This window comes from Marmota monax, unplaced genomic scaffold (assembly GCF_021218885.2).
Source record: "Marmota monax isolate L192 unplaced genomic scaffold, Marmota_monax_Labrador192_F-V1.1 WCK01_AAM20220418_F8-fsc00019, whole genome shotgun sequence".
NCBI lineage: Eukaryota > Metazoa > Chordata > Mammalia > Rodentia > Sciuridae > Marmota > Marmota monax.
In genome coordinates, this window is record NW_026695242.1 from 8,829,017 (window position 1) to 8,847,970 (window position 18,954).

Sequence of the window (18,954 nt, forward strand, 5' to 3'; positions counted from 1 at the left end):
TAAGAGACAGAGGCTTTTGTTTGATGACAGATAACACAGAGCCGGATTCCTTGGCTGAAGCCGAGCCCTATTCACTAGGACCTGGGATTGAGGTCGTGCCATGGGTCCCTGCTTGTCTCGAGCCCCCAGCCCTGGACTCGCCCCGCCACTCCAAACCCTTTACCTTGGGATCTTTTCCTAGGAGTAGCTCTCCCTGTTTGGCGTGCAGAGGAGCCCCACCCTGGCCCAGAAAGACCTTTATAAATCATCCAAGTTTCCACTGTGTGTGACACTGGCAGAAACCGAGCACAGAGAGGTCAGAGCCTCTTCCAAGGTCACCCAGCACACTGGTGTCAAATCCAGACTCCAGCCAGGTCCCTTCCCTGCCAGGCACCACACAGCTCCCAGGGTCAAACTCAGATTGTGGCCAGTAAATCCAGGGGAGGCTCTGCTGTCCCGCTGAGCTTTCCTCCCTCTGGTTCCTCCCCAGCAGTAGCCCTGAACGCAGAACAGCCTGGAACATTCGTTCCTGCAAACCTCATTACAAAAGCCTTTTCCCTCTTTTTCCTGAAGGCGGTTGCTTTGCTAAGGTCATTTCTGGAACGGGGAGGGGGTGCCCTATTCATCTTTCCTGTACGCCCCACCCCCCTCAGGAAATGAGGGGTCTTGCTTTCCTTGAGTGATCCATTCCTGACGTGAGCTCGCTGCCGAGGCGGGTCTGCTGGAGCTCTATTAACTCAGGCCTTCCCTCAACTTTATAAGGCTCTGGGACAACATCTGGAAACAGATGTTTGCTCAGAGACGGAGCAGGAACAGGAGGCCTGGAGCCAAAACAAGCCTCAGCCCTCGGGAGGGGCAGTTGTGGTGAGGGCTCTGGCCGGGCACAGGGCACCGGGCTGGTGTGGGAGCTGTGCAGAGAGCAAGGAATGGCTCTCACTCTGGGCCTGGGCACAGGTAGCCTTTTGCTAAATGGCCTGGCCCATCGTTGGATCTTTGATGGGTTGCTGCGGATGTCGGGCCTGCTCAGGGATGGGGCCCATGCTGCAGGGGCAGGCCTGTCCCCGCAGCTTCCCTTCCTGCTCCCACCTCATAGCCCAGGGTTAGGAGTCTAGCTCCTTGAACACATGAACTTTGTTACCCCCAAACAGTAAATTCCCATAGGTCTGGAGACTTGATCCAAGTCAAATCTGTTGCAGTTCCAAATGTGAAGCTCCAGGCTGGGCTCAGGACAGCTCTTAGCAAAACTGTGCCAGTCGTGGTGGTGATAATAGTGATGGTGATGGTGGTGGTGATGGTGGTGGTGGTGATGGTGATGGTGGTGCTGGTGGAAGACGTGAATGTGGACACAAACTAAGGTCATCACCTGTTCACCAAGTTTGCTCCAGTTCCATGTCTTTGCTAGGTACGTGACCAAGCTGGGCCAAGCACAGAACCACACATCCCAATTCCTGTGATCTGAGCCCAAAGGGCAACCAAGCTCAATTCATCAGGGAACTTTCTTGGGATTTTTTCAACTTGATAGATGAAAATTCTTTCCCTTTTGGGTCACTATACAACCAGTATATGGATCCACAAAGCTCACATGGACAGGGGTCTCTCTGCAAAAAGAAAGAAAAAGAAAAAGAATTAAATAAATGGGAGTAAAGCAGAGATGGACAGAAAGAAAGCTTCCTAATTATGTTCGGTGTTTGAGTGCTGTGGGCACAGTGGCTAGGAGAGTCCTACTCTTTCTGTAGTCCTACTCTTTGGGTGGGTGAGACATAAACCCCCAACCACATTTTTTTCCTTAAATTCGTTGACTTGGGTTTCTGTCTCTTTCTGCCTGAGGGTTCTGACTGACCACAAGCAGCAGGTGATCATGGGAGTGTAAAGGTCACCGTGTGGGAGCGACCCCAGCAACGTCAATGGTGAAGAGGAAGATGGAAATGGCAGAGGCCACATCAGTGATGGAGGGGGTTGCAAGATGCAGAGGTGATAGTGATCCTGGTCTAGATGACGGTGACATTGCCAGGATAGTACTGTTGATGATGGCAGTGACCTGGTGTTTGATTGTGATGATCACAGAGATGCTAAGCCCTCTCCGGCCTGTTCTGGATATGTAGACACACAGGCTCAGCTGACCCAAGAAAGGATCATTAGAAAAGGTTCTTTAGGTGGGGCCAGGAGAACAGATTCTTCCAGAATGTCAGGCCCTGTCCTTGTTCTTGCCTGGCTAATTCTCCTAGCTCAATCTGGGCCTGCAGAGGAGAGGAGTAAGATGGGGTCCCATAGACCTTCAGAACCATATTAGAATGTTCTGGAACAAAGAGAATTGGGGATTCCCAACCCCTTCAGATCCTTTTGAGAATTTCAAGCCCCGGCAGCCAAAGGAGTAGCCAGGTTCAAACCAGAAAGATGAGTGTGGGGCGAGCCTGGGAAAGGAGTCTAACTCCTTGAAGTTAGACTCTGGCCCGAAGGAGAGCTGATCTGTGTTCTCTGCCTGATCATTTATACTTGAGCTGTACCTATCTGTGAATATTTGCTCACCATGGTCTACTCGATGAAAATGAGCTGCTTCTGGAGAATAACAGGAGCTGATTTTTGAGAAGCATTTACTATGGGCCAGGCACTGTTCGAAGTGCTTTATATGCCTCACTGCACCTGATGAAACCCTCGCCACAGCAGGGGTTTCTGTTCTCCTAGTTGACAGATGAGGAAACCCAGGTGCAGAGAGATTATGTAACTCACCAAGTCCTGCTGCTCAGAAGGGAGGGTGGAAAGCCACGTGGTCTAGGCTCTGGGTGCCACCCCCACGCATCTCAGTTATGGGGAGCTTCTTCCCCCACACTTGAGCACACTTCCAACCTCGCTCCTTCTTCAACTGCCTCCTTTCTCCATTTCCTGCTACTCAGGAGAGAACTTTCCAGAGGGAGGGCCTGAGACCAAGAGGGACGAAGTGCATTTGTGTGGGTCCCGTGGAAGAAGCTGTCTGCTTCAGGGAACTGACAGGCCCCTAGCATCCCCCATGAAGGGTAGGGGGAGCACTGACAGAGGAGGGCTGGGCTGCTGGGATGGCTGCCCCTTCCTTGGTCTCTCCTCCCAAACAGAAAGCTCCTGCCTGCCTCAGAAAGCTCAGAGCTCCAACATTCTGCCACAAAATAAGACATGAGTCACGGCTCCAGGGTCAGTCAAACCCGGGTGTCATTCTCACACTGCCTTGGGCTGGCAACTACTTCTCTAAGACTAGATTTCCACACCTGTAAAATCCAGGTAATAATACCTGTCTCCCAGATTATCTGGAACATTCGTTGTGTCAAGGGCCTAGCCCACAGCTTGGCACATAGGAAGCCTTCAATAAATGTCAGCCACGGTTATTCCAACAGCATTTGAATTCCCCAGACTTCAGTTCTCCTCCTTGTCAGTTTCCTTCTCATCCATGAACAAGATTTCTGCTCTGCTAAAAGGAGAGAGGCCCAGAAGGGAAAGATCAACCGGCTAAAGAAACCCAGACATGAATTTAATAGCAGAAAGGGTCAGTACTGGCCCCCGAGCCTCCTCCCGCCCCCAGAAGTTACATAGTCCTGTGGCTGGATTTTTAAAAATAAACACATGCCATTTCCACAATGGAAAGTTTTCTTTAAAAAAAAAGAAAGAAAGAAAGTAAAACATACTCCTGTCGTCTCTCTTGGCCAAAGAGGACTGAGAAAGATAAATTAAGCCTTTTCCTCAAACGCACCAGCTTCCAGCTCTGGGCCCCACCCTGCCTGGTTCTGGCTTTATTGGAGTCCCCTCCCCAGTGCCCCTGGGATGCCCACCGGGAGTCTACCTGAGATATTATCTTTTTTGTTGGGGGAGGGGTGTCCCACATGCCCAATTTTAGTTTTTTCTTCTTTTTAGTGGTGCCCCCTGCCGGCAGGAAGAGCCACTGCACTTTTTAATCCCGTTGACTTTTCTTTAGTTTCCAACATGGTCGACGACCACCCCTTGGTTGTCCCACAGAGACCCCACCGGGTGAAATACTTGTCTAAGATCAACCAGCAAGTAAATGGCAGAGCCAGGACTAGAGGGTTTGTTTTCCTGGCCTAGAAACTCTCCCAAACACACCAGCCTCTGCCCCACCAAAGCACCACCTGATGTCATCCACTTGGTGTCCACGTAATGAGGAAAGTTCTGAATTTGGAGTCAGAAGACAGGAGCTCTATTTGCTCTTCGCCTTCTGTGCCCCCTGGCGTAACCCACAGGGATAAGAGTCCTAGCTCCTTAGGCTGGTGGTGACAACAAAGGGCCTTGGACATGGAAGGGACTTGATACATATTTTCAAATTTAAAATCACATAAACTGTCATTGTTTCCCATGGAACATTGTAGGGGGTCTTTTAATTAGTTTACTTAGGTATGTGGGATTTTCTGGGGTATTTTTGTATTTTTTGTTCTTTATTTTTTTTTTTTATAATGAACAAACATTTCTTCTCTAATAAAAATATTTCTCTTAATTTTAAATGAAACTCAAACAAAATATCTGTGCTTCTCAACCACATTTCCTTTCTGAACACTCTTCCCCTCAGTTCAGAAAAAGCAAGACAGACATGCACAGCATGTCATTTTGGTCCATGACAGGCTGCATGGATAGCAGTGGTACCACGAGATGATGTTGCCTGGTGCCATCATAGCCATCAGGGTGTGTGAATATACTTTGTGATGTTTGCACAATGATTAAATAGCAGTGCAGATCTCAGACTGTATCCCCATCATTACTGGATGCATGGTTGGGATCGAGCCTCTAACATCACCCCACGTAGACAGCCACGTGCTTCACCTGATGTTGTGGCTTGGTTCCCAGGAAGATGCACTCTGAGACAGGGAAGGGAACGCAGGGGGTATGTGAGAAGAACAGAGCAGAGGTCGAAGTTCAACTGCAACACAGCACCAAGAGAGAGCAAAGCCAAGCCCTCGAGGAGCTGGAGCTCAGATGCCCCTCAGAGTTGCCCTGTGTTTTAGTCAGCTTTTTTCCTGCTGGGACTAAAAGGTCTGACCAGAACAATTTTAGGGGAGAAAAAGTTTATTTGGGGGCTCACGGTTTCAGAGGTCTAAGTCTATAGACAGCTGGCTCCGATCCTTAGGGCCTGAGGAAGAGTGTGCCAGAGGGAAGCAGCTCACGTGATGATCAGAAAGCAAAGAGAAACTCGGCTCACCAGATACACAATATGCACCCAAAGCCACGCCCCCAATGCCCACCTCCTCTAGCCACACCCCCCACCTCCAGTCACCACTCAGTTAATACCATCAGGGGATTGATTCACTGATTGGATTAAGGCTCTCATAATCCAAAAATTTCTCCTCTAAACTTTCTTGCATTGTCTCACACAAGAGCTTTTGGGGGACACCTCTCTTCCAAACCATAACACCCTAAAGAGAAGTAAGGTCACCTGTGCTAGACACTCATGTGTGGAGTCACTTCCACGGACTGCCTGGACTTGGAAACAGATCAAAGCGTTGGAAGTACATCATTAGAATGTTTTGGGTAGCAAGGTATAGAAAGCCTGACCCATGTAGATTGGAACAATAAAGATTCACATGATTGAAAATGCCAGAGGCAGGTCTGGTTTCAGGCCAGGCTCGATCTAGAGTGCAATGGTGTCATTAAGACCCAGTTTCTTCCTTCCTTACCTCCCTCTTTTTCTCTTTTCTACATTTCTCCCTCCTTCCCTTACTACCCCTCCTGCTTCTTCCTGTAAGGAACCATCACTTTCAGCCCCATTTTCCAGTGGTCCCAAGATGATCCTCACAGTTCCCAGAGCTGAAGGCTTTCCCACACACATCCTGCCACCTTCCTTCAGCACCATGAGGAGTCCTGGGAGCCTTCCAACTGGGCTAGCTCAGGTCACATGTCCACACTAGACCAATCATTGGGCTGGAGGAGGGAATGGGATCCCTGGCCTAGAGCAAGGACAGAGCCCATTCTCCCGAGCCACTGTCCTAGGACAGAAAATAGAGCTATTAGGAATGGGTTCCAAGGGACCACCAGTCAACCCTGCATGTTCCATGGTGCTGTGGACCTCATGACCTCTTGATCGTAATAACACATTTAAATACCTCAATAATAGCTGAAGTTCTGTGATGCCTCACGGCGGAGGTACCATTATGGAGGCTCCCAGGACTCCCTGTCGCCTGCCTATGGCTGTGGTAATGGCTGATTTTCTCTTCCGTGGTGTGGTGGGTGCTTTGATTTTCACTACACCTCAAATCTTCACACCTTGCTCATGGCACGGTACCCCAGATTCCCTCTGAGAATCAACCCACCTTCCCCTTCTGGCCCTTGTGATTTGAATGAGGCCACGTGACCTAGGATTAGCCAATCAGCGCATCCCAGTTTCTTGGCTTCAGTGATTGGTTCAGAGAGAGACACATGATCCGGTCTGGACCAATGACCGCCAGGCGCAGGAGGAAAGGTTCTTGCTCCCTGTAGCTGGTGAACCTTGGAGGGAGTAGCCTGGATCTGCCGACAGCTTTGAACCATCCTGTGAACGTGAAGACCACGGAAGGGAGGAGGGCTGAGAATGGACCAAGACTGCTCCCTAGTGACAGTTTGAAATCCTGGGACAAGCGTCACCTGAAGACAGAGCTACCCTGGACACCTAAGGAATACATTCAGGGATTTGTCTCTTGGCTAAAGCCACAGGAGCTGGTTTTCAGGCCCCGCAGAGGGCTGACAGCTGATTGGTCTGTGCAGAGCCTGACTTCAAGCGAGGAGGCCATTTCTCTGCCAAGTGCTTCTGCTTGAGCGTGTTGAAACTGGCGCCTGCTAAGAAGCAAAGCTGTTGTCTGTAGCGGCTCAGAGTCATCCTGTCTGGCCATCTATCCTAGCCAGGAAGGAGCAAGGGTCCCTTCTGAAGAATAGGGGAGAAGGAGGTGCTCCAAAGGGAGCAGAAGCCAAAGGCAGGCAAGGTCACTCCCTTAGGAAGGCATCACGGGGGCGCTACGTAGGTCACTCCCTGGGGAAATTAAGCCAGGCTGTTGGGAATGTTTCCCAAGAGAATGTGCACAGCGCGGCTGCCCGTTTCCTCTCGAGTCCTTCCTCAAATGGCTAAATAATCCAAAGGGCTTTGCTATGTGTTTTTCATTCCACATACTATTTACCCGGCCTGTCTGTCCAGCCAGCCAAGTTCAGCCCGATAGACACATTCTTCTAGTGGAATTCAAGTTAATGGAATCCCATAACTCGGGATGACCACGTGTCAACTGTCCCACTGATCAGCAGATGTCCCCGAGCAGCTTCTCCATCCAGCACATCCAGGAGTACCCAAGTTTGGTTGGACACTCTTGGGAGGGTTGCATCCCGATGCGATGCTTGCTTCTCAAAGAGATCAGAATTGGGGAAGATAGGGTACTGAAAAACAAGCTATTATACAGGACAGAGAGGAGGAAGAGCCCGCGAGAGGAGGAACCTACCCTGTGAGGAGCTGGGGGAGAGGGGCCAGCGGGGGCTGGTCTGGCAGCATCCACAGGGGCCTGTGTTGGGGCTTACCTTCCAGAGCTGAGGAACTTCACTCCAGGGAGAGGCTGGAAGGCTTTCTGGGCGGAGGAGACTGTGGGAGCAGAGGCGTGCAGTGATAGGAGGCCTGTGTTGGTCCTTCCCTGTCTTCCTCCGACTGTTTCCATTGCTAAGTTTCCACCTCTGAAGCTCACAGGGGGTTATGAAAATATCACACTCAAGGAGTGAATGGTTGAAACTGGGCCTTCACAATCACATTATGGCTCTTATCTTTAATTACGTTCTTGTTCTTCTGGCCAGAATTCTCCTTTCTTTGAGCCAATCCAATAAGCTCAAAGCAAAACCGAGAACTGTATTTTTGGCAGCCACACAGAGGTTCCTGAACCATCCTTCTAGGGGAAAACCTACTGGCAGCCCACACTTTATTTGTCACAATTGACCACGCTAGATTATATGAGCTCACAAGCAGGGCCTGCTAACCGTTTCCATGTTGGAGGGGGCTGGGGCATGAGCACAAGGGATTTGAGAAAAGAAGAATGAACCTGTTTCCAAAGGGAATAGTGGGGTTCTGGGAAGTAGGAGGCATGAGCTAAATGAAGATAAGGCCCAGGAAGGAGACAGGGTGCTGAAGAGGTGACGTGGCTTTAGGAGCTCTAGATAAGAGCATAGAAACGGAGTATTATATTGAAACCTGATAACTTCACTGTGTGACTTGGGACTGCCACTCAACATCTCTGTGCTTCATTTAGAAGGGATAAAAACATCGAAACCTCTGATAGTGAAGAATGAGGTATTAGTGACTGAGAATTGAATCATGAATCACCCAAAACTTAGTGGTTTGAAACAGCTATAATTATTCATGATTTCTCATTTTCTACACAGGAGGAATTTAGGAGAGACCAGAGCTCCTGCTTGCGGTCTCCTATGAGGCTGCAGCCAGCTGTCAGATGGGACTAAATTTATCTGAGGCTTGGCGGGCTAGAGCCACTTCCAAGGTGTCTCTGAGCTTTTGGTGACAGAACTTAGTTATTTTGTACATGGGCATCTCCACAATGCTGCCAAATCTCTTCATGACATGGCTGCTGGCTTCCTCCAGGACCGGGATCCAAGAGACCAAGGTGGAGGCTGCAGCATCTCTATGATTGACCCTCAGAAGCCACACTGGTCACCCAGGTCAGCCCCGATTCCACATGGGAAGGACCACCAAGGCACGCAGATCAGGATGTGAGGGCTACTGGGCACCATCTTGGAATCCAGCTTCCACAGTGCTCCCCCTGGTCCCTGGTGGTGCATGACGTGCCCATATGCAAAAGGACACTCACCCTTCTCGAGTTCCCGAAAGTCTCATTACAGTGTGTGCTAGCTAGAATGTCTCTCAAAGTCCGCGTGTTCAGAGGTGGGGATTTGGGGAAGTGATTGGATCACAAGGGCTCTGGCCTCATGGGTGGATTACTGCACTGATAGCTGTGGACCACTGGGAGGTGGCACCTAGTTGGAGGAGGTGGGTCATTGGGAGCATGCCCTTGGGGACTCTATCTTGGCCCCTCCCTCTCTGTCTCTCATGAGATGGGACTTTCCTTTTCCATGCCCTTCCACCATGACATTCTCTTGCCTCAGGCCCTAAGCAATGGAGCCAGCCAGCCGTGGACTGAAACCATGGAAACCCTGAGCAAAAAACAAACCTTTCCTCCCCCCAAGGTCTTCTGGTCATGTGTTTTGGTCACAGCAACAAAAAGCCGACTAACACACAGTGTCTCTGTGCGGGATCTTGTCACCACCAGCAGGCACGGGGCAAGGACGTTCCCCATCTGTTTCTGCAGAACAGTTCAGTTGAGGATGCAGGGGCCTGGGCAGGTGAGGAGGGGGCCAAAGACAGGGGCTACCATTGTCTTCTAGAGAGTGGCCGGCGAGGCGCCGAGTCCCCACACATGGGTCTGAGAGGTAAGGAGGCCAGTGTGGCCCAAGAGGTGCTTTGGGTGCCACCAGAGCTTGCTAGCAACTGTCACCGAGTACAAAAAGGCACATTTTCTATCTCCAAATGGGTCTCAATTCACTCGTCTGTTTCAAGTCCTTTTTCGGAAAATGAGAAAAATGAAATAGTAACCCAAAGTTATTCCCTGAATGTACAGGAAAATCACCCCACGGCCCCAAAGCCCAGAGGCTCTTATGGTCAGATGCATTGTGCAGAATGTTGGTACCCACCATGCAAACCAAGGCTCCCAGAGCCCCAGGATCACTCTCTAGTGTCAAAAAAGAAAAAAAAAAACCATTTTTTTTTGTTTTGTTTTTCTTTTTGTTACCATGGATTGAACCCAGGGTGCTTAACCACTGAGCCACATCCCCAACCTTTTTTATTTTTTATTTTGAGACAGGGTCTCACTGAGTTGCTTACGGTCCCCCTGGCTTTGAACTCATGATCCTTCTGCCTGAGCTGCTAGGATTACAGGTGTGCACCACAGCGCTCAGCTAATTCATGGCCTTTTAAGGCAAGAAAATGGTCTAAGACATTTGAAAAAACACACTCAGAGGACAGGTGTAGTAGAAAGGACCAAAACATTCAGGTGAGTGTAGGGTTCCTTTTTTTTTTTTCTTTTTTTGGGAGTCAGGGTCACTCTATGTTGCCCGGCTGACCTTGAATTCCTGGACTCAAGTGATCAGTCCTCCAACCTCAACCTCCTGCTTGCTGGAATTATAGGTGCTTACCACCACACTCTACTTAATACACAGTGCCTTCTCCAGACAAGAATCTGGCTAAGAACCAAAGAGCAGTGACCTGGGGACCCTGCAATGGGCTCTTTCCTACAGAAGGAGATGAGGCAGGAAGTCCAAATGACTGGTGAACGTTGACAGAACTCCTCCTCCAGCCAGGGGCTCTCCCCAGCCCTGTCCCAGCCCACTCTGCCACGGCTGGTCCCCGAGTCCCACTTCTCTTCTCTTTCCCTGGATGGGTCCCACTCATTTTATAATCCCTCGAGGTCCCCACTGCTTCCTCCTGCCTGGGGCAGCAGAACCACAGCCACCCTTCCCTGGGCCCTGCCTGCCGAGTGGCTCCTGTGCGCAGGGCTGTGGGAGAGTGGAAGGATGGGGACGTGACCAGGGCGTGTGATCCCTGAAGCCACCTCTGTTCTTTGTATTTCCAGGCCTCCTCTGCCACCATGGGAGCAATGCAGTCACATCAATTGGATTCCCTCTCCTTTTCCACGGTGGCATCCAGGTAGCCAGTCTTCAATGTCATCTGCTATGTCTGTCACCATGGTGTCCTTGATCACAGATCCCTGCAGGTTGCTGTGGAGGTGGCCTTTGTCCCTTGGCGAGCCTGTTACTAATTTGTCCTTTTTGTTTAGTTTCGGGCCGATCTTGGGAGTAGCATTTGGGAAATCTCTGCAAGGCTGCCTAAGACTTTGCTTCTAGAACTTTCTACAAAACCATTCCTTTCCCTAGGGCACTCCCTAGGGCTCTCTGGATAATGGGACCCAGGTCTCCTCCATTGCCACAGTCTGGCTGTGCCCAGCCAGACTGTGGCACTCCATTCTCAGATCCTCCAAAGTTTTCCGGAACCCTCTGCCTGAGCCCATTACCGTCCACACTCCTGTGGCATCTGGCCCTCCCCTGCCCCCCCCCCCCGCTCACTCCCTGCCCCAACCCCTAGGAAGCAGCTCCTTTGCAAACTGCATGATGGACGCATCTTCCTTGCTCAGTTTACCTCCGGATTTTGCTGAGGCATCCCTTCTGCTGCCTTACCTGCCCGGCACTTTCTACTCAAAGCCAGAGACACCTTGCTCTGCCTTCTGGCGTCATACCCCTTCCCCAAGCCAAGACAAAATGTGGGTGGGGTGAGAAGGAAGGGGCAAAGAGTGGGAAGGGGAGATGTCACCCGTTGAAAATGTTGATAAATACTTCAAGACTTGACCTGAAGTGCCCCTGAAACTCATACAGATCCTGTAACGATAACGCCACTTGTCACAGACATGTTCCAACTGAGAATCTGGACCCTGGTTCTGTTTGCCAAAATGCAGAATTGGATCACCTCTTTTGATTTGTGATTCTGGATATGGAAAGGTATGGGGACGGCTGGTCTGGAAGGAACCCATCACTTGGGCACACCAATGACAGCCAGGATGCCAAAGGGACCTGACACCAGGATGGACGGGGTGAAACTGGCAGGACCCCAGTGCCATCAAACGGTCCTGGGAGAGGATGAGTGGCACGAGCCCTGGGTGGGGGCAATTTGCTGAGCACCTGTCTAGGAATTGTGGGAAGATCAAGAAGAAGGGGACCTGGGTCGTGGCTGAATCTGGAGGCTCAATTATTGCCTTGGAGAAAATGTGGGAGAGAAAGTGACCCTGGGGAGGTGCTGGGAAACCCTGTCGAAGGACAGAGGCTGGGAGAACCCAGAACACTTGTTCTAGAGGAGAGACTCGTGTCACTGAAAGGCTGTAGGGTAGGAGAAGGCCTAGTTCTGGGATGTCCCGTAGGACCTGAGGGACACGGAGTCAGGAGTCAGGCTTCAGCGCCACCAAAGCAGTCTTAAGGATTTGTTTGAAAATAGAGAGGCTCTGTAGGGAGAGTTCCCTGTGAGTGGTGCTGAGGCAGAGGATGGGGGAATCCTCGATGGTAAGAGACACTCCTGGGTAGAACATGGGATGAGACCCCGGATGTCCCTAGCTCCTTGGGATGTTGGGGTTCCTCTCGCTCACCTCATTCATTTCAGTCCCACTGATTCATACCTTGTGGCAACTCAGACAGGAGCTGTCTGGAGACATCACCAACCATGAAAAATGAGCTTGCGGAGAGAGAGTATGTGGGACACGGGGGCAGGGCTGGCCCTGCTGCAAGAACACACTGTCTCCCGGCCTCCTTCATATGTAAGCAATCACCTGGAAACTGACATCACTGTTCGCTCAGCTCACTTAGACCTCGCCTCCCCCTCTTTCCAAGAAAATCCAGGCCTTCAGGTAGGAATTCTCAGTTCCCAGGCGTCCTCACCCTCAGGTCTTGCCGCAGCCAGAAGCATCCCAAAAATGAAATTGAATCCCTTTCTCTCACCATGCACAAAAGTCAACTCAAAATGGATCAAGGAGCTAGGAATCAGACCAGAGACTCTGCATGTAAAAGAAGATAAAGTTGGTCCTAATCTTCATCACGTGGGGGCAGGCCCCAAATTTCTTAATAAGACACCTATAGCACAAGAGATAAAACCAAGAATCAACAAATGGGACAAATTCAAACTAAAAAGTTTTTTCTCAGCAAGAGAAATAATATGTGAGGTGAATAGGGAGACTACATCCTGGGAACAAATTTTTACCCCTCAAACATCAGATAGAGCTCAATCTCTAGAGTACACAAAGAACTCAAAAAGTTAAACAACAACAACAAAATAACCCAATCAACAAATGGGCCAAGGACTTGAACAGAAACTTCTCAGAAGAGGATATACAATCAATCAACAAATACATGAAAAAATGCTCACCATCTCTAGCAATCAGAGAAATTCAAATTAAAACTACTCTAAGATACCATCTCACTCCAATAAGAATGGCAGCCATTTTATGAAGTCAAACAACAATAAGTGCTGGCGAGATTGCGGGGGAAAAAAGTACACTCATACTTTGCTGGTGGGACTGCAAATTGGTGCAGCCAATTTGGAAAGCAGTATGGAGATTCCTTAGAAAGCTGGGAATGGAACCACCATTTGATCCAGCTCTTCCCCTTCTCAGACTATAGCAAAAAGACCTAAAAAGAGCATACTACAGGACACAGCCACATCAATGTTTATAGCAGCACAATTCACAATAGCTAGAATGTGGAACCAACCTAGATGCCCTTCAATAGACGAATGGATTAAAAAAATATGGCATTTATACACAATGGAATATTACTCAGCACTAAAAAATAACAAGTACATGGCATTTGCAGGCAAATGGATGGCATTAGAGCAGATTATGCTAAGTGAAGTGAGCCAGTCCCTAAAAAACAAATGCCAAATATCTTCTCTGATATAAGGGGGGTGACTCAAAATGGGATAGAGAGGAAGAGCATGAGAAGAAGACTACCACTAAATAGGGAAGAAAGGTGGGAGGGAAAAAGAGGGAGAAGGAAAGTTGCACGGAAGATGGAAGGAGAAGCACATTGTTATACAGAATACATATATGATGTTCTAATGAGAAAAAGAAAAAAAGTGTGTCACATTAGATTGGATAGACAGAAAGGATGGGAGAGGAGGGGAGGAGTAAGGAGGATAGGAAGGGCAGCAGAACAGAATAGACCACATGATTGATGTGTGTACATTCCATGTATGTATTGTATGTAAAAATACATCGTGCTGTCATGTATGACTAAAAAAAAATAAAAGATAAAGTAAAAAAAAATGACAGTACAATGATCTAAAATAACAGTTCTTATTTAACCAGTTGTTTAATCTTTATGGTTGCTTGCTCTATAAAAAAAAAATAAAACTTAATAAAAACAATGTTATGGGTAAACTTAAAAAAAAGAAAAAAAATAAGTCATTAACCCAGCTTTAAAAAAAAGAAAGAAAGAAAGTAGTGCATCATGAGAGTTTTTTCCTTTAGAAATAATCCAAATGACCTTCCTAGAACGAGTCAGCAGGTCTGGGGATACAGCTGAGTGGTAGTGGGCTGGCCTAGCATGCAGAAGGCCTTGGAGTTTCAAGCCCAGTACTGCAAGAAAAGCAAAGGGAGGGAAGGGAGAAAAAAGAAGGGAGGGAGGGAGGAAGGGAGGAAGGAAGAAATAAGGGAGAGAACAAGGGCAGGGAAAGCAATGGGTCATTAAAGCCAAAGGGCCAGCAGTACAAATATAAATATATGACCTACAATCTGTTGAGACAGTTTAGAAAGCTTTAGAATTTCCATGACATCAAACAGAGTGCTATTATGACTCTATAGAAACTTGAGAAGCTCAACCTTGGCCTGGCCTAAACCAAACTCAGGGGTGGGAGGCATAGAGAGGACTCCTCTCTGGCTGGAGTGGAAGGGACCTGAACCCATGGCACTTCAGGATGCACTGGTTAGGGAAGGAAGGGGCCAAGACTCCCTTGATGGGCACTTGAGCACCACAAGGCTCCTGGGAGTCCTTCACCCTGGCTCCCCACCATCACAACCCCCCCCCCTTGCAGGGGTTCTCAGTGGTCTGCTCCGTTGCCTGGTGCAGGTTTGAGTTCCTGACCAAACACCTGAATGTCCACAGACTATGTTGGCCTGCCTGGGCAGGCATTGTTGTGGTGGCAACAGACAGAGCCGTCTTGGCGTGATGGAGGCACCAAGGACTGCCCCTCAGCCATATTAGCGGGTGGCCCTGGAAGAAGTAGGCAGGGTTGTGGCAGCATTGTCTGAAGACATGAAGCCAGGCCCTAATCCTTATGGTGTTCCTTGGGAGTTGGTGATGTGTAGAGCTATTGGATGTTTTGCTCTTCTCTTGTTTTTGTGGAGAAGTTTTCAGTGTGTTAGAAGTAGGCTTTACGTGGGAAGAGAAAAACAGCTGGCTTTAAAACTTTCTAGAAGAATTGAAGAAAAATGTGAACTCCTTGAAAAAGTTAGCCTTGTTCAAAAAGAGCTTGAAGGCTTAGAGTCAACTTTAAAGGGCAGCGGTTCTGAGAAGGGTCCAAGAGAAGCCCCAGATTTGGAGGCAACCTATAAAAAGCTGCATAGGTCCAAACCTAGCCATGGGGATGAAAGACTCTTTCTAGAAAAAGAGCTAGAAGAACAAAAGGCCAAACATTGTAAACAGGATGAAATCATGGCAGATATATTGAGAAGGATAAAGTCCCTAAAAGGTGAATCAGAATTCCACAGATCACAAATAGCTGAAACTAAAACAAACTTGAGACTGCTTCAAATGAGTGAGGAAGGACTTCAGCTGGCAATGAAGGAAGCCTTGGATGAACGTTCCCAGCTTCAGCATAGTCAGAAACCGATCTTACAAGGAGACGCTGAATCATGGAGGGAACAAGGACGTGTCCAATGTAAGGAGAGCACCGCATTGGAAGACTCTCAATTCCATGCAAAACAAGTTCAAACTGATAAAGAAAATCACATGGAGTCTCTGACTGAAGGCTTGCTGATGATGAAAGATACGTCTTCTCCAAGCAAGGGAGCCCAAACAGATGTTGGGAACTTGGAATGGGGAATGACGAGTGAATCAGGAATTGGTGCTCACTTGGATGATGAGCCCAAAGGAGCTTTGAAGAAACTGGTTGATGGTGCTAAGCTAAAGGCCTCCTTAGAAACCTTAGAAGTAGAAAGATATCAAACTTGTACTTTCTTATCTGACATAGAGAAAACAAAGGAAGACCTTAGAGAACAGATTAAAAGTCTGAAGACTGAACAGGCAACCTTGCTGTCAGAAAATACATGGCTTGAAGGTGAGAATGAGAACCTTCAGCAGAAAGTTAAAGTCACGATGGAATGCTATCAAGAAAATATGATGAAACTCCATGGGAAACTCAGAGTAGAGGAAAATTACCGGGTGGAGCAAGAGGAGAAACTTTCCAAGGTCAAAGAAGAGATGGGCCATACAAGAGAAGAGCTGGAGACATACAGAAAGCGAGCCACATATCTTAAAGAAGAATTGGAGAGAACCATTCAGTCCTGTTGGGGGAAGATTATTTACTCTGAGAAAAAAGCACAGGAGAGTGAGTTGGCGGCTTGGATTGCTGAAAGAAACCTCCATTATTTCATGAAACAAAATGCTCGAAATAGACAAAAGTTAACTGAAAGGGAGCTTCAATTTGAACTTGTAGAGGAAGATCCCTGTGCACTTGGTGTTTCAAATGCAGCATTGGGCAGAAAGCATTCCCCCAATGGTCCCTCACCATTGGGTCCTCCTTGGCAAGGTGGATGTTATTCGAATTATGGTAGACCATCGAGACAAGCAGAACTCAGAGGTTCTAATATGCCTTCTTTGGATAAAGAGGATGGGCCTATGTCTTCAGAAAGTCAATCCAGTAGAAAGGAGACCAAAATCGATCTTGGTGATTCCAATGTGCCCAATTCATCTCTCCCTGCTGAAAACCAAGCAACTGGCTCCGGCTCATTGTTGGCACCTTTCCCTCCAGTCAGAGGTGAATTGTTTCCTGTGGATCCGAGGAGTCAGTTCATGAGAGGAGGACCATTTTTCCCTCTGCCTCCTCCAGGAAACAGGTATGGAGCACCTCGAGATTATTTTCCACCGGGCCCACCACCCCCTCCATTTTTTCCAATGCCAGATGTCTATGAATGGAGGTATTTTCCTCATGACCTTCCCCCAAGAGCTAGATTTCCTCCCCCCACCCCCGCATTCTGAAAGTAGAAGTGAGTGCCCTTCAGGCTTCATTCCACCTTCAAGTGAAGAAACCTGATGTTTTTGATCTCTCTTCAAAAGTAATTTGACTTACCTCTCATTTTTAGTTTTTAAGGAACTGCTTTTACTTAAGTAAGTGATTATACTTTTGCTCCGATTGAAGCTAAATAAAACTATAATTCTTAGGATAGTATTTTGGAAATAAAGATATTTTAAGTATGAATCTTATGTGTAAATTATTTCCATTCTATTTTACTCTAAAGATTACAGAATTGAATTTGATTAATCCACTATTCCATAAACAACAATGGGAGTTTCATGTATGTCATCTAGCCTTTGGGGATATTTTAAATGCCCAACAAAGACAGTCCCTTTATACAAAGAAGTGTATTTACTATGATTGTAGCAAATGTGAAAGGAACTTTATGCTTAATGAAAGATTTTCATTGATTTTCAATCTTGTGGGGCATGTCAACTAGTTTTCCCATAAAACAATAACTAGAGCATATTAAGAGTAAACCAGAAAACACTACTAAACATGTCATGGAAGTAGGAGATCTCAAATACAAAGAAAGTTGCAGTTCTCAGGAAACATTTTGGAATTGGAAACCACAATTTAAACTCACTCTGTTCCCATTTTCCCTGAGTCATCGTTGATGACTTCTTCTTCTTCTTCCTCCCTCCTCCTCCTCCTCCTCCTCCTCCTCCTCCTCCTTCTTCTTCTTCCTATTTTTCTTTGTGTTCTTCATCTTTCAGTTCTTCTTCTACCTTTAATTAATTAATCACTCACTCAATCAATTAATTAATTTTTATGTGGTTCTGAGGATCCTACTCAGTACCTTGCATGTGCTAAGTGAGTGCTGTTCCACTGACCCACAACCCCAGTTCCTGTCTTTTATATTTTATGCCCATTTTCATGAAATTTAGAATTGCATTCTGCTGTGGTTCACTGATAAAGGTTTACCTAGTCTTTGGTTTTGGGGGAGATATTTGTAAAATACACATGAATTATTAGGACACTGAAATAAGAATCAGACACATAATTCTCAGCTTTTGGTATTCTTTGATTTGATACTCATAAAATGACTATGCTAAACTACTTTAAGTTTTTTGAACTGCTCACTTTCAACTTCTATATCATTGCCAACAAGTGACAATTGGCCAACCTGCACCAATACACAGAGAACACTTTGAACAAGTTTTCCCCAATAGAGACCAAGAACGAACATGTATTAAAAATACCCTAACTATAGTTAAAGCTTTATTCAGATGTTAAATATGCTCTCTAAATGTGTGTCTGCATGTGTTAAAGTGTACATTTAAACCTAAAATGAATGCAGTAGTATAACCTCCTTCTTAAAAAAAAGAAGCAGCTTTATTAAAACATTTGAAGCACAGTGAAGAATCTGCCTGATACTTGAGCCCAAAATCAATAGAAATGAAAAAAAATTCAGGTCTTGCAAAAGAAAGTCTACACTTTTAATAAATCTAATAATTCTGTTTTCCCTCAAGAGTCACACTGTTTGTCAAATCAGTCCTTACTTGCCAGCATAAAATATTACTTTCTCTAAGCGTGTGGATGAAAGTTCCGCAGTTATGGTCTGTATAAAATGAACTGATGATCACTCACTGATTGTTATCCAGAACTACTTTTGCCCTAACTACTATTGGTGAACATTTTCTCATATAGTTCATGTCTTATACCAGTCAACTTGAAAGAATCTAATTTCAGGTTTAAATCCGAACGGAAATAGCGAAATACCATGATACAGTCCTCTAACAACATTTTGCTTCAAGAGAAAAAAGGTGAAAGGCTGTTCTAAACAAAACACCACTTACTAAATCAGCTTCCAACTCTGTAAATGACAGTTAAGTAAAACAAAACAATATTTGTGGGAGGCCATCCATGCACGTGATTTGAGTTACCTCCATGGCTGGGTGAGAGGCGTTTAGACACAGCTGTGTCAGAGATTTCCCCACCCTTCTCCAGGTCCCAGGGCTTGTCAGTGCAGAGGTGTGTCTGGACACTGCCCCGAAGACCCAATCGTTGCCCCTGACCTTCAGCTGCTGCCCCCCTTAACCTTCATTGGATGGGATTTTCCCTGGAATTTTTTGTTTCTCAATAAATGTCCACTCCCTGGCATGCTCCCTCTTGCTAGCCTCTTCAGTAAACCTTGTTACCGCATTTGGTGGCTGGCGGTGGGAGCT

The 18,954-nt window shown here is 47.3% G+C and overlaps 1 protein-coding gene and 1 long non-coding RNA gene across 2 annotated transcripts in view; one reads left to right on the forward strand and one right to left on the reverse strand.

The window, feature by feature from the left end:
* On the reverse strand, window positions 1-7,699 carry LOC124076060 (uncharacterized). The gene is made up of 2 exons (XR_009226403.1): window positions 7,483-7,699; window positions 1-1,577 (listed from the first exon to the last, which is right to left on the reverse strand). It is a non-coding gene; the product is annotated as an uncharacterized LOC124076060 (long non-coding RNA).
* Window positions 7,700-14,805: 7,106 nt separating this feature from the next.
* LOC124075948 (melanoma inhibitory activity protein 2-like) overlaps window positions 14,806-18,954 on the forward strand; it is a 31,459-nt gene continuing 27,310 nt past the window's right edge. The window contains exon 1 of the mRNA XM_058577878.1: window positions 14,806-16,295. Within this exon, the coding sequence (XP_058433861.1) occupies window positions 14,806-16,295 (1,490 nt within the window). The remainder of the gene's footprint in view (window positions 16,296-18,954) is intronic.